The 20,037-nt window shown below is 40.5% G+C and overlaps 1 protein-coding gene across 1 annotated transcript in view; it reads right to left on the reverse strand.

The window, feature by feature from the left end:
- ptpn13 (protein tyrosine phosphatase non-receptor type 13) overlaps positions 1–20,037 on the reverse strand; it is a 190,343-nt gene that overhangs the window by 150,857 nt on the left and 19,449 nt on the right. The window contains exons 3-4 of the mRNA XM_048604393.1: positions 6,656–6,825; positions 1,802–1,867 (exon numbers count right to left, since the gene is read on the reverse strand). Coding sequence (XP_048460350.1) covers positions 1,802–1,867; positions 6,656–6,825 — 236 coding nt within the window. The remainder of the gene's footprint in view (positions 1–1,801; positions 1,868–6,655; positions 6,826–20,037) is intronic.

Consider the following 20,037-nt stretch of genomic DNA (forward strand, 5'->3'; position numbering starts at 1 on the left):
CTTCCCATTAACTAATCGGTCTTCAAATTCCGGAGTAAAAAGTTGCCAAGATCTAAAATGTCCCATTGTCCTTCAGTCTCTGCCTTTGTCCTATCCACCTTCTCTGGGTTTGCTTTTTCTTCCAGAATTTGGCTATTTGGTCATGCTTTTATGCAACATTATTAGAGTCTTTCTTTTCTTATTCATTCACGGGATGAAGGTGTTGCTGGCTAGGTAGCATTAAATCGCCCATCCCTAATTGCCCAGAGGGCAGTTAAGAGTCAACCACATTGCTGTGGATCTGAAGTCACATGTAGGCCAGTCCAGGTAAGGATGACAGTTTCCTTCCAGTGAACCAGATAGGTTTATCCCCCAACAATCAACAATGGATTCATGGTCATCGTTAGACTCTCAATTCCAGACATTGAATTCAAATTCCACCATCTGCCATGGCGGATTTGAACCCAGGTCCCCAGAACATTATCTGGGTCTCTGGATTAACAGTCCAGTGATAATACCACTAGGCCATTGCCTCCCCATTTCCTTACTGGTACGATCCGTTAGGAACAAGCTTCCTTATATTTTTCCACTTATTTCACCCTTAATCCATCCAATATTCCCATTTTCGTTGAGTTCCCACCAGACACATCTCCTTTTCATGACCACAATCCATTCAGCTGTGTTGGTCTTCCATTCTACTCCACAGTGACTTGTTCTTTATTTAATTGGCTGGGATGACTCATTTGCTGATTCCACTCTTTCAAGGATCCCTTTTATGTTTGTTCGTCTTTCCGTAGATCCTCTCAAGCTTAAACTGTCAATTGTGAATTTTCACATTTTTTTCTCATCTATTGGGTACCTTGCACTTTTGAAAATCACACAGTTATCCCTAACATCCTGCCAACTCACTTTGGAATACAGAAATGTGTTATGTACAGAAACGTGAGTATAGGCTTACACAACTTATCAATGTTAATATGGAATAATAAATATTCTGTAAACACACACAAAACTGTGGTGCGGTGAGATGTGTCTGAAGGTATTTAGCGAGGACCCAACAAGTCAAAGTTAATAAGCTTTCACTGAAGTGCTAATTTCTTGGCAGACATTCATTTCATTAGCTCAGATTTTCCAAAATCTTGTTTACCAAATGAAATCCCTCAACTGTAATTACGACTCACTGATGCAGACAGAGAGGTTTTTTGTATTCTTTTCAAGAACACAGTTGCACAAAGACCCAGAATAGAACTTCTTCACTATTTCTAACCAAATCACTCCACATATCTTGTGAAAATAAATAATTGTATCTTTGGACTACAACAAAAAAATTTCACATCAAGTGTACGAGAAATTCTAGAAAAGTAATGCAAAATAAAATTTGGTCCTTTGTTTTAGTGTTAAAGAAATACTCCAGGTTTGAACTTCAGAAACAATATTAGCCAGGGCAAATCCTACCAACAGAAGCTGTAGGCTGGCTTGGCATATAGACAAGTTGCACAGGTCAGCAAGACAAGACGTCAATGATAAACTTGTGCATACATTTCCCAACCACAGTTATGAAGTAAACATACATGCAAAACTTACAAAACTCAAATAAAGCTGACCTCCACCTCTTTCTTGCTCAAAATAGCTACAAAGAAATTTTTGGGGTCAGTATAAAAAGAAAAATATCACACAAATGCAGAAACTAGGCAAAGTAGGGTGATTCTGGTTTCCCCTGAACTGCAAACTTTTATGTCACAATTGTGTTTGAGTCATTTCCCTACAATAAAGTAGCATCAATTCACTTAATGTGTTTTCATTAAATGTACCTTAGACTCACCTGGTTCAGAGGTATTTTATAATCAGCTCCCCAATACAAAGTCATACCAAGAGAATACACATGCATCTGGAAAATCAAAAGTTATGATTCAGTAAAGTTTACAAAACAGTTAGAATTATTGCATAGCTGTCAATGTTACATTTTAATATCAATGTAAATTTTAAACTGTTAGAATACACAGCTCCCATATGTCATCATTTTCATTAAATTCGTTTACTAATTACACGGACCGTAAATAAGAAGAACCTTACTTTCCAAACACATTTTTAAAAAAGCTGATGTAACAAATCTTTACAGTTCAAATTTTTCGGAGCATTAAGTCAATTTAGTCCAACTTTTAACCTTCAACAATGATAATAAGATAAATGGGAAGCAGCTCTAGACAAAGATATTTATTGCATATTATCTGGAAGAGGTTCATATTAACCGTTGCCTAGTGATTCATTTTACATTAAGGCAAATTGAAACAACTTGACAAAATGCACCTTGTTGTTTTACTGGAATAAATTGAAAATCAGATACCTGTGACATAGAGTTAACTTTACAGACCATGCCAGGGGCCAAAATTAAGATACCAGGTGTTTGCCAGTTAAATTAAGCTCTGTTGTTAACAGGAAGACCATATATTATAAAAAATGAGGCAACCTCAATAGCAGTCTATGCAGAAACATCATGACATCACAAATAATTTCCTTGCCTATCACCTGCTACATCCTAAAACATAGTAATGATCCACATAACAGCAAGATAATCGATCAACTTTCCTGCATAGAATCACACACATTCAGTTCATTTTGGTAACTGGATAGAACAGTGGAACAGGACAGTATTTTTCCATTTCATGGATCTGGGTTGAATCTTACTGAGCCTAATGGGAAGTAAGCTCACTCATGCTTTGCCCCATTGTTCCTCTGTTTTAGTTCTTAGATTCCGTGCCTTAGGTGCAATGCCCCTCCTTTCACTCATCAAGAGTATTGTCAGTTGTTTTGGGAATTGCTTTCCCAAGTGCCTTCTCCTTCCTTCTCAAAACTGTCCTGGTCTTTATCTCCTAAATGGTTTAGTGTTTATTCATTCATCTGCTTCTGCACAAAATTGTGCAATGTTTTTATAATTTAAAAGATACTTTAGAAATGCAACAAGTTGCTGTTGCCATTTGTATTTATCTCTCTCCCTCTCTGAAAGGCTCCGAAATACAAGGGATTGGGTAATATGAGTGGAGTTAATATTGGTTAAGAGTTGATGCCACGTAACTACCCAACTTACAGATAACAGATCCCCAACTTGCAGAGACTATAAGGGTGGCAGATGAGGAAAGCTAAGAAATTAGTATTACTATAAATCTTCAACGATGAGATTTACAGGTCATCAAAAAGGCTAGGGACAGCATTTCATTCCTCACCAAGTGCGACTAGCTCATGAAATATTCCATTTCACGATAATTTAAATTCAACATTCTAAGCACCTTCGACCATAAGGGACTGTATCTTGTTAATCTTCAGGACTTCCTATACTATAGTTTCATGTTACTATTTGTCAGACTTAAGAATCTGGGCAGCACAGTGGCTCAGTGGTTAGCACTGCTGCCTTGACCCAGGTTTGACTGCAGCCTTAGATGACTGTCACAAAAACAGAAATTGCTGGAAAAGCAGTTCAAGGAGGGTCACTTGACCTGAAACATTAACTCTGATTTCTCTCCACAGATGCTGCCAGGCCTGCTGAGCTTTTCCAGCAATTTCTGTTCTTGTTTCTGATTTACAGCATCTGCAGTTTGTTCGGTTTATATTCAGATGACAGTCTGCGTGGGTTTCCTCCAGGTACTCCAGTTTCCTCCCACAGGCCAAAGATGTGCAGGTTAGGTGGAATGGCCATGGGAAATGCAGTGTTACAGGGATAGGATTGTGGGGTCAGTCTGGGTGGGATGCTGCTAGGAGGGTTGATATGGACTCCATGGGCCAAATGGCCTGCTTCTATACTGTAGGGATTCTATGATCTAAGCTAGTTACTCACCAAGAATTAATTAAATTGTTACTTTAAAGTTCAACATTCTCCTCCAGATAGGAGGTGTAGATTAAGACTCGATAAAAGTAAATTATTTGAAGCAGTGAAGAAGCAAGTCAAATTTTGGAAACACTGAAGACCTATTTACTCATTGTTAAACTATAGGCACCCAAGAAAATAACCAAAACAATGCTTCACTTCACTGGTGGCACAGCATGTCATCTGGTTGAGCAGCTAAGTTCTGTAAACAAGGGGAATATCAAGTTTCACCCACAATGAGGAATTAGCCAATTATCATTGAGGCAGCAACACAGACTTCACAACTGGCCTTCGAGCTCCTCAATTAGAGAGCAAAAACATCGCAGGGCACTCACTGACAAAAAAATGTATAAGAAATAATGATAAAGGAGAAAGAAAGACAGAGAAGAAATAATCCCATGATGGGCTTATTGCCCTAAATAGTTTCATTATGAACATGATGATAGCAATAATGCATATTTTCACTACCTATATACATCAATCAACTACGTACTCCGCTTACTAGCCCGTACAGCATTATTTTTAAATTATTGTCCAGTAGTTACTTCCAACTTCTGTTGATCATTAAAATGTGAACGGTGCAAAAGCCTACCATAGTTACTTCAACAAAAATCTGCATTTTTGTCAAGACTGCACATCAGCTAATTTTACCGTTGAAACCATGTTTCCCGTTGAGAGACAATCTTATCCAGTGATTAGCTGAACCAGACATTGTTTGACCAGGACTCAATACGAATAAGTTCTGAGGAAGGGTCATCGAACCCGAAACGTTAACTCTGTTTTTTCCTTCACAGATGCTGCCAGACCTAGTGAGCTTTTCTAGCAACTTTGTTTTTGTTCTCAATACTAGTCAATGAGGGGGGTCCTCCTGTGGTAGTGGTAGCGTCCCTACCCCTAGACTGGAAGGCCTGGGTTCAAATCCCATCTGCTGCAAAGGTATACAATAACATGTCTGAACATGTTGATTAGAGAAATAGGTATAAGTCAACGAGCACACGGCTGATGGGAGAACAGAGCTTGCTGAGAGTTTAGACACCGGCAGCTGAGTTTTCGATGACTTCAAGTCCATACAGGGTAGAATGTAAGAGACCAATCAGGAATGCTTTTTATTCATTTGGAAGCATAAAGCAATAGAGGACTGATGCAGGGGCAAAGTCGTGTGATACTGTGGAGACAAAACTAAGTTGTCTTTGTACTGGCACAATTATGAGGTCAGAAGCTAATCGTACGATCAGATCTGATGTCCGAGCTGTGAACAGACAGGCTTTAACTGCAGATTGTTGCCAGACAGAGGCAGAGGAATGGATTTGGAACCTAGGGAACAGAGTTATAGAGTCATAGAGTTATACAGCTTGTCTGTTCACAGACCCTTCATTCCAACTCATCCATGCCAACCAGCTATCCTGTATAAATCTAGTCCCATTTGCCAGCATTTGGCCCATATCCCTCTAAATCCTTCCTATTCATATACCCATCCAGATGCATTTTAAATGTTGTAATTATACCCATCTCCATCACTTCTTCTGCCCGCTCGTTCCATATATGCACCACCCTCTCCATGAAAAAGTTGCCCCTCAGGTCCCTTTTATATCTTTCCCCTCTCACCTCAAATCTATGCCCTCTAGTTTTAGACTCCCTTACCCTGGGAAAAAAAGACCCTACCTATTCATCCTATCCAAGCCCCTCATGATTTTATAAACCTCTATAAGGTCACCCCTCAGCCTCCAACGCTCCCTGGAAAATAGCCCAAGTATATTCAGCCTCTCCCTATAGCTCAAACCCTCTAACTCTGAAAACATTAGGTTCAGTCTTTCCAATATTTAACTGGAGTTAATTTCTGCTTGCTATTGAATGCAGTATAAGCAGTCTGATAAATTTGGGAGCAGTGAACGAGTTGAAAGCAGTTGCAGTAAGGTAGAGGGGAAGTGTCTTAACCCACTTGTACAAACTGTGCCTTTGGATGACCAAGAGAAAGCATGTAGTTAGCAATACAAAGGGGCCAAGTACAGATCCTTGGAGAATGCCAGAGATTAAGGCATGGGAACAAAAAGAGAAGTCATTTCAAGTGATACAGTGGCTATCGTTAGGTGGATAAGAATGGAATCTCAGGAGAGAAGTCCCATTTAGCTTGGATAATTGTGTAGAGGTTCAGAAACAGGACTGCGTAGTTAACAGTGTCAAAAGCTGCAGATGGCTTGATGAAAAAAAGACAAGGAGGGAAAGTCACCTTAGTCACTGTAACACAAGATGTAATTTGCGATTTTTATAACAGTCTTTTTCAATCTTGTGGCAGGAATGGAAGGTTGATTGTAGTGGGTGGGATGGCAGGGTGAATTAAGTTGTGTATGTTACTATGCTTGGAGCTAAGTTTAGAAGTGCTTCTCAATTTAGCAACCTCCTTCTCATTACACTAACTGCCAATTTTAAATAGGAGAATATCAATTATTTCCTAAACACACTTTTGGTAGGGAAAACCTCCATCCACCAGGATCATGTAAAGTTAAACACAATTAATTCTTCAAAGGAAAGCAAATATCATGCAGCAATTCAATTTCAGTTTGCAACTAGATCACAGATATGCATTTCAAAAATTACAACTTTTCCACTAACTATAATAGCTTGTCTTAGTATGCATCAAAATTCTACCTGTGGAGCAATTAGGTTGGTTTTTTTTACATGGATCAGTTATAGAAAGCTTGAGTCTTAAATCAGATACACACAAAACTTAAGTATAACACTTGCACAGTATTTTGATCATGCACACAATGAATTTAAACAGCTATAGTTTCCCACACAACTGACTATTTAGTTCCATACCTTTTCAACATCGGAAAGAGAGGACAAAGGCCGACTCTGCAAAACTTCAGGGGCAGTAAATGCACGCAGGTCCTGATCAGAAACATTCTCATCAGTATAAGAAATATCGCCAGAAGGTAACAGCAACAGAGACCAGGGACTGATGATGAAACCTAAAGCAATAGGGTCAGCTATAGAAAAGAGAAAATGACCACAAATTAATTACACAGACATGTGACCTACCTTACCTTAAGCAACACTACCCTTCCGTGCACCTACATCCTGCCCTTGCTAACATGCAGCAGTGCTTTCCGCATCTAAAAATTGTATATTCTGAGTCTGAGGAAAAGGCAAGATAACTGATACTTGTTAAAGGAGTACTTTGAGCATTACCACGCATCTCCAACTGTTCATTTTGAAAAGAAAACTTCCAATTCTGTCTTCATGAACAATTTACTACTCAATTTTCAAATTATGGGCTGCAATTTTTAATGTTGCTTTATTTAGCAATGAATCAAACTCTGCAATACAGGGTATCTGTCTACAAGACTGCATTGAAAATACAATTTGACATCAAAATGACAAAAACCTATTGTGGCATTATAAACTATCCCATTGACAGTATTGCCGTGATACTTTGCTATAGGGTGGAAAGTGAACTAACAGGATGTAACTAAATCTCCACCCACATGAAAATGGGGAAAACTATCTCACCACAAAACCTCAAGGCAAATGAACATGGTAGGTCATTCTGTTATACAAACTCATTAACTGAATGCTGCACCCAAATGTGATGGAGGAGAAACATTTCTCATGCAAAATTTTGAAACAGCACTCCTGATTCCTGTGTACTAACTATTGGCATAAATCACAAAGAACATTTGTCACTGCACTGATTGTTGTATGCCATCATTTCCCAATCTGCTTAATTACCTATAGCCTCTACTTTTGATTTTTTGCTTTATGGCCAGCTTGTCAGCTATTCTGTGAGTTGCGTCTTGACAAAGCATGTTCTCAACTTAACCATGAGCGCAGTACTTCCAGAAGTGATATTATTTTTATGAACAGAACATTCAGCTATTATGTTATCCTGCCCAGGTAAGAAACAATCATCCAGCAAAAAGAAAAGAAGTATCCAAAGAAAAAAATCATAACTAAGGAATCAACAAGTGTAGTTTGTAAAACAATTTAGGAAAGGCAATGACCCATTATTGTTGGACTGTTAATCCAGAGACCCAGGTAATGTTCTGGGGACCCAGTTCAAATTCCACCATGACAGCTGGTACAAACTAAATTCAATAAAATTCCGGAATGAAGAGTCTAATGATGACCATGAAACTGTTGCCAATTGTTGGCAAAACCCATCTGGTTCACTAATGACCTTTAGGGAAGGAAGATGCCATCCTTACCTGGTCTGGCCTACATGTGACTCCCAGCCTGCAGCAATGTGGTTGACTCTCAACTGCCCTCTGGGATAGGCAATAAATGCTGGCCTGACCAGCGACATTCTTTTATTTATTTATTCACAAGATGAGAAAGAAACCGCATGCTCAAGTGAACATAACAGGCTTCTCTGACCACTGCCCTCCAACAATTTAATATACACCAAGATGCTCTGAGAGAAATAAAACTCACTGCCAACCATTCCTGATGGAAACAAACCATGAGTGAATAAACTTGCTGTTGTATTTTAGACCACTAATAAAGGTCATCTCTACAGAAAACAAAAATGCTGGAGATCACAGCAGGTCAGGCAGTTTCCATGGAGAGGCAGCAAGTTAATGTTTCGAGTCTAGATGACTCTTCATCAGAGCTGAGGAGAAGTGTGGAGGGGGCAGCATTTATGCAATAGTGAGAGTTCATTGGGGGGTGGGGGTGGGGGTGGGTTGGAGTTCTTGGGGAGAAAGGATATTGATAATTCAGATTAAGTGATTGGAATGTGACAATGGCATGTCTAACTCCCAGACTGGACAACAGGAGGGACGAGCAGGGGAGACAGGGCACGGTGACAGAGAATGTAACAAGCAGAACTAAAAAGGAAGGAACAGGTTCACAATCTGAAGGTGTTGAACTCAATACTGAGCCCAGAAGGATGTAAACTGTCTAGCCTGAAGATGCAATGTTGCTCAAAAACAAAGTTGCTGAAAAAGCTCAGCCGGTCTGGCAGCATCTGTGAAGAAGAAAAAACAGAGTTAACGTTTCAGGTCCAGTGACCCTTCCTCAAAACTGGATTGAAGTGTTAACTCTGATTTTTTCCTTCACAGATGCTGCCAGACTTGCTGAGCTTTTCCAGCAACTTTGTTTTTGTTCCTGATTTACAGCATCCGCAGTTCTTTTGGTTTTTATTATGCACCGTTGCTCCTCCAGTTTTTGCTGTGATTTGCTGGAGCATTGCAGGATGCTGAGGAAAAACAAGTGGGCATGCAAGCAGGACGTATTATCAGATATTCTGTGAACTGTCAGTTACTAGTTTGAGTTGATAGTTCACATAGACTTCTCTAAAAACAATATTTTATCTTCAAAGTATATCATAACTACATGACCATATAAGACTTTTCATTATCAACTTCTTAAGTTACGAAAAGATTTGATTTTAACTCAGACTGCATTCTTCATCATTTACTCTTCCTTTAACTGCTGAAATGTTGCAGGCCTTTAAGTGGCAGCCACCACACACTCTTATGATTACATTTAATCACTTGTCCTGACACTGTAACGAATATTAAAATCATTGATCAGGATTGAGATACTGTATTTAAAAGAACCTAATTAAAGACTTTTTACAGTCACAAACCACTGCTACTTCATCCTGGACATTTAAGCTTCAAACTATTTGGACACTAAGTTGAAATATTAAAATGATTCCCCATGCATTAAGCAGCATGCACAAAAACAAAAACATTGAGTCCAAGTTACAGGTTAAATCTGCAACATTTTAACAGACAAGTCATTACAGTAAGGTATCAGAACATTAATGTTATCATTACAGAAGGCAGTTTAACTTTCTTTCTTAAAGCCTCCAAAAATATTTTAAAAAATTGAACAAAATGATACTTTCAAGTTTCAAAATTCCATGGTAACATTGTTCTTCTCAGGCGAGCAATTCCTTCAAATTTATTTATGGATGCAGAGTGGGCATAAATATATCTAAAATTTACTGCGTGAAAGACAACATCGCTCCTGGAAAAACTGAATATGCACATATCATCAGTCTGTCATGATGCACTGAATCTAGCACAGTTACACAGTACTTCAGAGTTGGTCACTGTTCAGGCTCATGAGGGCATAACTTTGAACCATAAGCGGCAAATATTTCATGCAGGATTTGACGACAGTGTCCATGGTTGTGGAATATAAATTCAGTCGATCAACCGGGAGAAATAATCCAATCGGGCAGCACAGTGGCTCAGTGGTTAGCACTGCTGCCTCACAGCGCCAGGCACCTGGGTTCAATTCCAGCCTCGGGCAACTGCCATTGTTGAGTTTGCACATTCTCCCAGTGTCTGCGGGAGTTTCCTCCAGGATCTCCCGTTTCCTCCCACAGTCCAAACATCTGCAGGGTAGGTGGATTGGCCATGCTAAATTGCCCATAGTGTCCAGGGATGTTTAGGCTAGGTGGGTCAGACATGCAAAATGCAGGGATAGGGAATTGGGTCTGGGTGGAATGCTCTTTGGAGGGGCGGTGTGGACTTGTTGGGCCGAATGGGCTGTTTCCACACTGTAGGGACTCTATGACACCATTAGATAAGAACTTGTACACTTCAAACACAAACAGGTCTGCCCCTTTACGTTCCTATAGTCTGGCAGGAAAGATAAGAAGAATTACTGGTTCCCTTCAATCATGACTACATGACACTCGCTTAACAGTTAGTTCTAAGGTCTTCTACCTACGTGATTCCTGGCCATTACACCGAAACCCAAGCACTATTTCTACATTTGGTGATGCTCATGTGTCCTCAATTTATGTTGTCAAGGACACTGTTTCTTGATGAAGGAGGGTTAGTGAGTCTGTCATCAAAAACCAGTGGGCCATCTACAATACCGTAGAACAATAGTTTGTGTGCAAAATAAATTTTCATAATTAAGCCAATAGGTGTTTATACTGGCAAGAATTCTTTATAATATCAATCAATGGCAAGACATTTGGGAATCTTGGTTCCTCTCTGATGACATTAAGCTTTGTTTGTGTCATTGGCCACAACATTCTTGTTTCTTGAATATTTGAATCAAGTTCACTGGCAGAATTTTTCATCTGCTTGCATAAAGGTTTTGAACAATCAATCTGAGAGAGCATCTGCTGGTCTCTGTAATTTCCCTTGCAGTTATATGGTCGGATGTGCAAACTTCATAAGACAAAGACAAAACTGTTATATCAGTGGAGCCATTCTTGCCAACATTTCTTTATCTACACAATGAGATAAGTAGATTATGTTTGGTCACCATAAAATCCTGTATGCAATCTCAAAATCTCTAAAATACATGTGACAAAGAGAATGTCCTTTCGGATAACTGTGTGTTGATTTTTCATTTTAGGTAACGCTCAGGATTCATAATATATTCATTTTATATGTCTGATCTGTTGTTCTTGGAAGAAAACTGTTCCAATACCTTTGGCTAAGGCACATGCAACAATAGTAGTCAGGAATGATAGAATGTAATGGGCCAAGATACAGATCACTAATCTGATTCTCACACTAGCCAGTTAAATGGTATATTGACTTTTATTGTAAAGGCAATTAAAATAAAGGAAGATGATGATATTGCTGCAGTTTTATAAGGACTGCATGAGGCTGCAGCTGAAGTACGTGTGTTTTGACTTCCATATGTAGGAAAGGATATATTTGCATTGAAAAGAAAATTCACTAGACTGGTTCTTCGTATCATGGGGTCAGCCTGTGATTAGAGTTGTAGCGAACTGGGTCCAGACTTAGACAGAGTGAGACATAATCTCACTGAAACACGGAAGATTCTGAAGGGGCTTGTTATGATAGACATCAAGAGATTGTTTCTCCGATTGGGGATTCAGGGAACATGGGGGCACAGTCTCAGGATTAGTGGTCAATTATTCAGAATTGAGATGGGGAGAAATTTCTTCACACAGAGGGTTGTGAATCTTTGAAATTCACTAACCCAATGCAACATTAAATACATTCAACAGTGAAATAAGTAGATAAGTAGTCTCTCAGGAATGTGGTGAACGAGCAGGAACATGGAGTTGAGGTGAAGATCAGCTACGATTTGTTTTAAATGGCAACCAGGTTTACGGGGCTGTACGGTGGATTCCTACTTCTATTGTTTTCTCAGTAACTAAAAGCAAATGCAGGAGAACTGACTATGCATTATTTCCTCAAAGAAATGCCCCAAAGAAGCACCCCCCTACTCTCCTTCCCAAAGTTGTCCAATGGAAGTAAAACATGAAATTGCTAATTTGCTGCCCTACCAAGCATGCTGAATTGCAGAGCTCCACAAGTTCTTTAATCCGTATATCTGCAAGTATGACATAACCTGCAAAATACAGACTACTAAATAGCAGGGATACTTTTAAGTTAAAACCTTTCTGAAGGAGTCAATTTGCAGTAAGGAACAGCAAGAGTTAGGACTTTGGGAAGGAAAGAACAAACTTAAATGCATTAAAGCTTTCAGCCCCAGTCTGAATTGCCATTTGAATCTGCCAGTCCATGATGAACTGGTTTTGTCAGTTTATTACTAGGACACTGGAAAAATCAAATGTAATGGGCTTGGTGCTCCAAGAGTGAAAAACTAACCCCACCCTTCAGGAGGATACGATTTGCCAGAGTATCACAAAGCAGCATTGATACAACAGCAGCAAAGATAAATGATGTAGACTGCCCATTCCCAACTATCAGAAGTAGACAGCACGATACTTGAACAACAGTGTAGGGGGCTGTCAAACTAAATGCACAAAAACCTTTTGCATCTCCAACATATTTCTACAATGAAGTTAATCCTGGATATCTACTTGCTAAACTGCTGAGTAAATTCTGTGATGATAATAGATGAATCAAATCCTGACATGCTCAAAACAATCATACAAACTGCTCAGGTTTAGTTACTGATACTGGCCCTATAGTAGGTCGTGCCATATCAACACAATACAAACACAGCTTGCTTTTCCAATCTTTACCAAGGATTTTAATGCAAATTTTTGCTGACATGGGTTGGGAGTCAGCAATTAAAAACCTGAACATTTTATTTAGTAGTTAAAGAAGCTTAAATCAATGAACCAGTTATAAGAGCTGCACTAGATATCTTCATGTCAAATTATTCAATTAAACATGATCACCCCATGCATGTGCACAGGTATGGAACAGTTTTGATACTGTGCAAAGCAGCGGGCAATTTGATGTAATGCAATATACACAGACCCATCATCTCTAGTCTCAAACATACTTTAGAGAATGAATGAATACTTTTTTGGCTGGCTGCCCTAAGATTCCATTAGAAAAGCTTCTGTAAAAAGTGGTTAGTTTGCTATGATTGGAGCCAAGATTTGGGTTTCAAATAGAAGTCTCTCAAGGCCACACCCCAGCTATTTCTTCCCTTCCACTGGCTGTGCTCGAAACATTCGATAATTGCCGAGTACCAAGTAGGAATGAGTTCTAATGAAGAGTCACCAGACTTGAAATGTTAACTCCGCTTTCTTCCCTCAGATACTGCCAGACCTGCTACATTTTGCCAGCAACTTCCGTTTTTGTTTCCGATCTCAGGCATTTGCAGTTCTGTGTTTTATAATACCAAATTGGAAAGTTTTGTTTTTTTATAAACTTACCAGGAACACAAACTCTACTTTGAAGATCAAGCAAGAGAAAATATTCTCAAATAACCTGATAAGTGTTATTGGAATAAGGTGCGTCATGTCCAGGTTTAGGTCCTGACTTTGGGATCTGTGCGAAGACCACAGGAGGAGGTGTATCCTGCCATGTGAGTCAACTCCAGCTCTCTCAACAATCTTTCCATTAAACAATGATACTCAAAGTTCCTGCAATAACTGATATTGTAATCCAAATATGTCACAGAATCATAGAGGCCTACAGCAAAGAAAAAGGCCTTTTGGCTCATCAAGTCTGCACCAGTCAAATACAAGCAGTTCACTATTCTAATCTCATTTTCCAGCATTTGGCCCATAGTCTTTTATGTTTTGGCATTGCAACAGTACTTCCAAATACTTAAATATAAGAGTCAGGCAGCATGGAAACAGACCCTTCAGTCCAACTCATCAACATTGACCAAGTTTCCCAAACTAAACTAGTCCCATTTGTCTGAATTTGGCCCATATCTCTCTAAACCTTTCCTCTAAACAGTTACTGCGAGGGTGTCTGCCTCTTCCATCCTTTCAGCAGTGAGTTCGAGATTCCCGACACCAACCGGATGATTTTTTTTCTTTCCCCCCCCTCTAAACCTCCTGCCTCTTACTTTAAATCTATTTTGTCACCTCTCTCAAGAATCAATCCTCCAGTACTTGCAAACTAAAACATCATCTCCAACCACTTCTTCCTCTCCAAACATGTTGTCACCTTTTAAATTCATGCCCCTCTTTCCCAGAACTCAATGTCTGAACCCCTGATTCCACCCCTGCCACAACTCTCAAAAGGCTCTTAACAGATGTCACCAAACTGATGGCTTCGAAGCCATAAACCACCCTGACTTGGAACTATATCACTGTTCCTTCACTGTCAACAGGTCAAATTTCTGGAACTCCCTTCTTAATAACATTGAGAGGGTTTCTACACTCGAAGGACTGAAGTGGTTCAAGAAGACAGTGCACCACTACCTTCTCCAGGATAATTAGGGTTGAGTAATAAAAGCTAGCCTAGCCAGGTGGGCCCATATCCCTTGAACAAACTTTTAAAATCACATCCTACATGACTATGGCAAAGTTAACATATTCCTTTTTTCCCTTCTCTTCCTGTCTGCAATGTTTAATATCACAATGTCTCTCCACATTGTCCAGCACTTGCATGGTTCCATTCTTAACTATTCGCTCACAGCTGAAGAGTCACCTGCAATGGCTTCTCCATGCTCCTGCACTATTAACTCTGGGATCATGCAAGATTCCATATTCTTGTCTGCTACCTGAAGCCCACCATCCCACACATTTTCATCTAAGTACTGCGCCTCCTTGTTGTCCAAAATCAAATGGTCAGTTTCAACATGTCCACTAACCACACAGTGTAACCTCATCATGATCTCTTGACACCTTCACCACTTTTAAATTTTCAGGTTGCTCGCCTAAAACCCAGAAATTAATGACCAGAAATTTCCTCCAACTAGATTTTGGGAAGACTGAGCTACCAGGGAAAGAAGACAGTGTGGGGTTGTATTACTCTATACGAGTAATCCAGAACCACTGATTGATATTTTTGTAAACTTGGGTCTGAATCCCATGCATAATGGAGACCACATCATCATCATAAAAACTCACTTAAACCCTTTAGGGGAAGGAAATCTGCCTAGTCTGGCTGACATGCCCAGTCCCAAAGCAATATGGTTGACTCTTAAATTCCCTCTAAAATGGCCTAGCAAGTCACTTGGTTATATTAGCAGTTATATCAAACTTCTACAAATTCTAAGAGAACTATATAAAACTAGATGGATCTAGGCACTAAAAATAACAACAGTAAACCTAGGAACAAAAACAAAGATGCTGCAAAAGCACAGCAGGTCTGGCAGCATCTGTAAAGGAAAAAATCGGAGTTAACATTTCGGGTCTGCACATCCCTGGACACTATGGGCAATTTAGCATGGCCAATCCACCTAACTTGCACATCTTTGGACTGTGGGAGGAAACTGGAGCACCCAGAGGAAACCCACACAGATACAGGGAGAATGTGCAAACTCCACACAGGCAGTGGAGGGTGGAATCGAACCCAGGTCCCTAGCACTGTGATCCAACCTAAACTGTGGATACGCTATGTAGACGACACCTTTGTCATCATTAAACGGACCAAATTAGAAGAGACGCACAAACTTATAAACAACACCCTCACCGGAATAAAATTCACCAGAGAGGAGGAGAAGAACAAACAGCTCCCATTCCTGGACATCATGGTAGAGCGCAAGACAAATGGGGAACTGCAAACGAGAGTACACCGAAAAGCCACACACACAGACCAGGTACTGAACTTCAACAGTAACCATCCCAGCACACACAAACGAAGCTGCGTGCGAACACTTTTTAAAAGGGCAACAACACACTGCAGCAACACGGAACTACACCAAGAGGAAGAAGAATACCTCTTCCAAGTGTTCAAGGATAATGGATATCCAAAGAACTGGGTCAGAAAATGCCTACACGAACAGCATCAGAAAGTTTCTACACGCCCCGACACACTCATCACACTACCCTACATCAGGAACACGTCGAAACTCACCACAAGACTCCTATGACCGCTGGGCATCAGAGTAGCACACAAGCCCACATCAAACCTGCTCACCCGAACTAAAGACCCACTCCCCACCATGGACAGGACCAATGTCATCTACAAAATCCCCTGCAGAGACTGCGAGAAACACTACATCAGACAAACAGGAAAGAAACTAACAACAAGAGTACAAGAACACCAACTGGCTACAAAAAGACACAACCAATACTCACTCATCTCAATCCATGTGGACAAGGAGAACCAAGATCCTGGGACAGGCTAGGCAGAGACGAGATCCTTGAAACCTGGCACTCCACGAAGCATGCTATTAATAAACACATTGAACTCAACCCCATATACAGTCCACTACGAAGGAAAACCAGAAGTGAGGCAATCCATCTCAACGGACCCCAGAGTTTAAAAACCAGGCGGGAAAACACACCGACGCTTCATCGGAGGCTGCACTGAGGATGTTACCAAGCTTGGTAACGAAACGTCTGCAAAACAACAAACCAGCTCGGTGAGCCAACCAACCTCAACACTCACAACTTGAGCTACAGATCTACTCCAAAACCTTAGAGACTTAGAGGCATACAGATTACATTGCAGGTTACATTATTTGAGGCTAGAGTCCATTCAACTGTCTGATAATGGCCGTAAAGAAGCTGTTCCTGAACCTGTTGGTGCAGGTGTTCAGGCTCCTGTATCTTCTACGTGACGGAAGAGGCTGTAGGAGGTCATTGCCAGGGTGCAATGGGTCTTTGATAATGCTGGCTGCCTTTCCACAGCAGCAAGCCGTGAAAATACAGTCCATGGATGGAAGGTTGGCTTCTGTGATGGTCTGGGCTATGAGCACCACGTTCTGTAGCTTCTTACGGTCCTGGGCACAGCAGTTTGCATAACCAGGCCATTATTCACCCAGACAGTATGTTTTCAATGGTGCATCTATAGAAGTTAGTAAGGGACCTTATGGAAATGCCAAATTTCCTGAGTCACCTGAGGAAGAAGAGGCGTTGTTGTGCCTTCTTGACTGTACATTTATGTGGGAAGTTCAGGACAGGTCATCAGTTATCGTCACTCCAAGGAACTTGATGCTCTTCACTCTCTCAACCTCAGTTCTGTTGGTGTAGATGGGGGCATGTTCTCCTCTCTTTCTGAAGTCGATGATCAGTTCTTTACTTTTGCCAAATTGACAGACAGATTGTTTTCATTGAACCATGTCACCAAGCCCTCTATCTCCCTTCTGTATTTTTAACTCGTTGTTGTTAGATACCCATCGCACTACGGTGGTGATGTCAGTGAACATGTACATGGTGTTCATTCAGAATTTCGCAACACAGTCATTGGTGTACATGGAGTAACATAGGGAGCTGAGGATGCATCCTTGGAGAGCTCTAGTCTTGAGTGTTACAGTGGAGGAGCTGCAGTTACCTTTCCTCACCGATTGCAGCCTATGGGTCAGAAGCTGGTGATCCAATTGCAGAGGGCAGAGCCGAGACAGAGGTCATGCAGTTTTGAGATGAAACATTGAGATCAAGTATTCAAGGATTAAAAATACAATACTTATTCATAAACATATAATAATACTTTCAACCACATAATGGAAGATGCATGTTGAGAATAATGCATTATAATTCATCAGATTGAACCATCCCTTCAAATCCAGACTCCAGTTCCAGTTCATTTAGTTATATACTATGCTCAACCACAGTTCACTCACCTAAATATATTTTAAAGCAAGCAACAGTAGAACATCCAGTTACAAACTATATGCATGACCACTGGTAAAACTATAAAGATTACAGACTGTGGAGCTGGAGGAGCACAGCAGGCCAGGCAGCATCAGAGGAGCAGGAAAACTGGCATTTCAGGTCGCGACCCTTCTGCAGAAGAAGGGTCCCGAGCCAAAACGTCAGCTTTCCTGCTCCATGCCTCCAGCTCCACACTGTGTTATCTCTGACTCCAGCATCGGCAGTTCTTACTATATCCAAGATTACAGACTACCACATTTTCGATCATATTGTTTTCGACATTCTTAGGTATCTTATCTTTCCTCCTTGAGGTTACCAGTCCATTTTAATTAACTTTCAACAGGATTGCATCCAACAGTTCAGAGTTTGGTAACTCCTCCATGCTCCAAGCCATAATAAACATGCAGCTATTTATCTTAAGCAAGGATTTTTCATTTGGTTTCTCTCAGGGAATTTTTTCTATCTGTGTCACACTGGCCCTTATCATAACTTGGGTCAATTTGGCTGTCAAGGTAGGATAGATTGGTGCAAGATTACCAACCATCCCATGCCTTTCTGGAATGCATTGGAACTACAATGAGTATTATCCATAATGCATATCAATAGTACTCTTCCCCTCAAGAACCCCTTGCAACAGCCATTCTCTCAGCCAGGTTTTTCATCATCTCCCTCCACCCTTCTCCCTGAAAAAAACAAAGATAATTTTCTAGTATCCCTTAATTTATTCCAGTTAGTCTCTCTGTGTAGGTGGCACAGCAGTGCATGCACTTGGAGAGATCATGGATATTGCTTCTGGGGGTGGGGCAATAAGAAGAGGGTATTGTGCTGATCAAAAGACCATTGATATCATGTGGGGTGTTGGCAGTAGGATGTTGGATTCAGTCATCTAGATCTCTGACCCATCTCCATTAAAACCAGAAGCAGGCACATTTAAATCTCACCCACCTAACAGCCACACGTGAATCAGAATTCCAAACCTATGTTGCATTGTGCGGTGAGTATTCTCTTTGTTATTATTTATTCACAGACTATGGGTGTCACTGGTTTAGGCCAGCATTCATTGCCCATCTCTATTTTCCTTGACCATGACTTGTCCACGTCAACCAGATATCCTAAACTGATCGTCCCATTTGCCATCATTTGGCTCATGTCCTTCTAAAATCTTCCTATTCATGTACCTATCCAAATGCATTTTAAATGCTGTAATTGTACCAGCCTCCAACACTTCCTCTGGCAGCTCGTTCCATACACACACCACCCTCTATGTGAAAAAGTTGCCCCTCAGGTCCCTTTTAAATTTTTCCCCTCTCACCTTAAACCTGGCTACTCCCCCAATCCACGCCCGTCACGATTTTATAAACCTCCACGAGGTTACCCCTCAGCCTCCAACATTCCAGGGAAAAAAGCCCCAACCTATTCAGCCTCTCCCTATAGCCCAATTCCTCCAGATCTGGTAACATCCTTGTAAATCTTTTCTGAACCACCTCAAGTTAAACAATATCTTTTCTTTAGCCGGAAGACCAGAAGTGAACACAGTATTCCAAACAAAAACAAAGTTGCTGGAAAAGCCCAGGAGGTTTGGCAGCATCTGTGGAGGAAAACACAGAGTTAACGTTTTGGGTCTGGTGACCCTTCCTCAGAACTGCCACACGAACATCCCACCCACCCCTGTCTGCGACTACCTTCTGCCCCAAGTGTGGCAGAGCCTGTGGAAGCAACATCGGTCTGTACAGCCACCTATGGAATTGCCCTGAGAGTCCCTCATCTGCGAGGGAATTAATGAATGAAACTGAACTAAAAAACTAAGGCAAGACTGGTTTGCCTTAAATTAAAAAAGGATCCAGAATTTCAGGACTATCCTGCAGTGCAAACCCTCAATGTGAAATTCTGCTAAAAGAAAAATGAGTAAACTATAAACTAGAACTTCAAAATGTATGGGACTACTTTCTCTGAATAAGAAACAAATTTGAATTTTAGAAAGAGATGATTCAGCTCCATTCAATCCAAGAAAATTAATTGACTGGCTACCATTCAAAGTGAAACATACTATAGTGTTCTCCATAAACCTTTGAATCATGGAGTGCTTTGTTTATGCCAAGTCTTCTGAAATTTGAGTCCACATTATGAGAAACACTGGCTGTTACCAGAAGTGAAGTTATAGCAATGAATTAACATATCCATTGCCAGCTCTTCAAGCATTTTCACAGATCTATAGCCATGGATTTTTGTTTTGCACAAATCAAGAGAATCATAAAAGTAGCACAGTTTC

This window comes from Rhincodon typus, chromosome 1 (genome assembly GCF_021869965.1).
Source record: "Rhincodon typus isolate 14 chromosome 1, sRhiTyp1.1, whole genome shotgun sequence".
NCBI classification, from domain to species: domain Eukaryota; kingdom Metazoa; phylum Chordata; class Chondrichthyes; order Orectolobiformes; family Rhincodontidae; genus Rhincodon; species Rhincodon typus.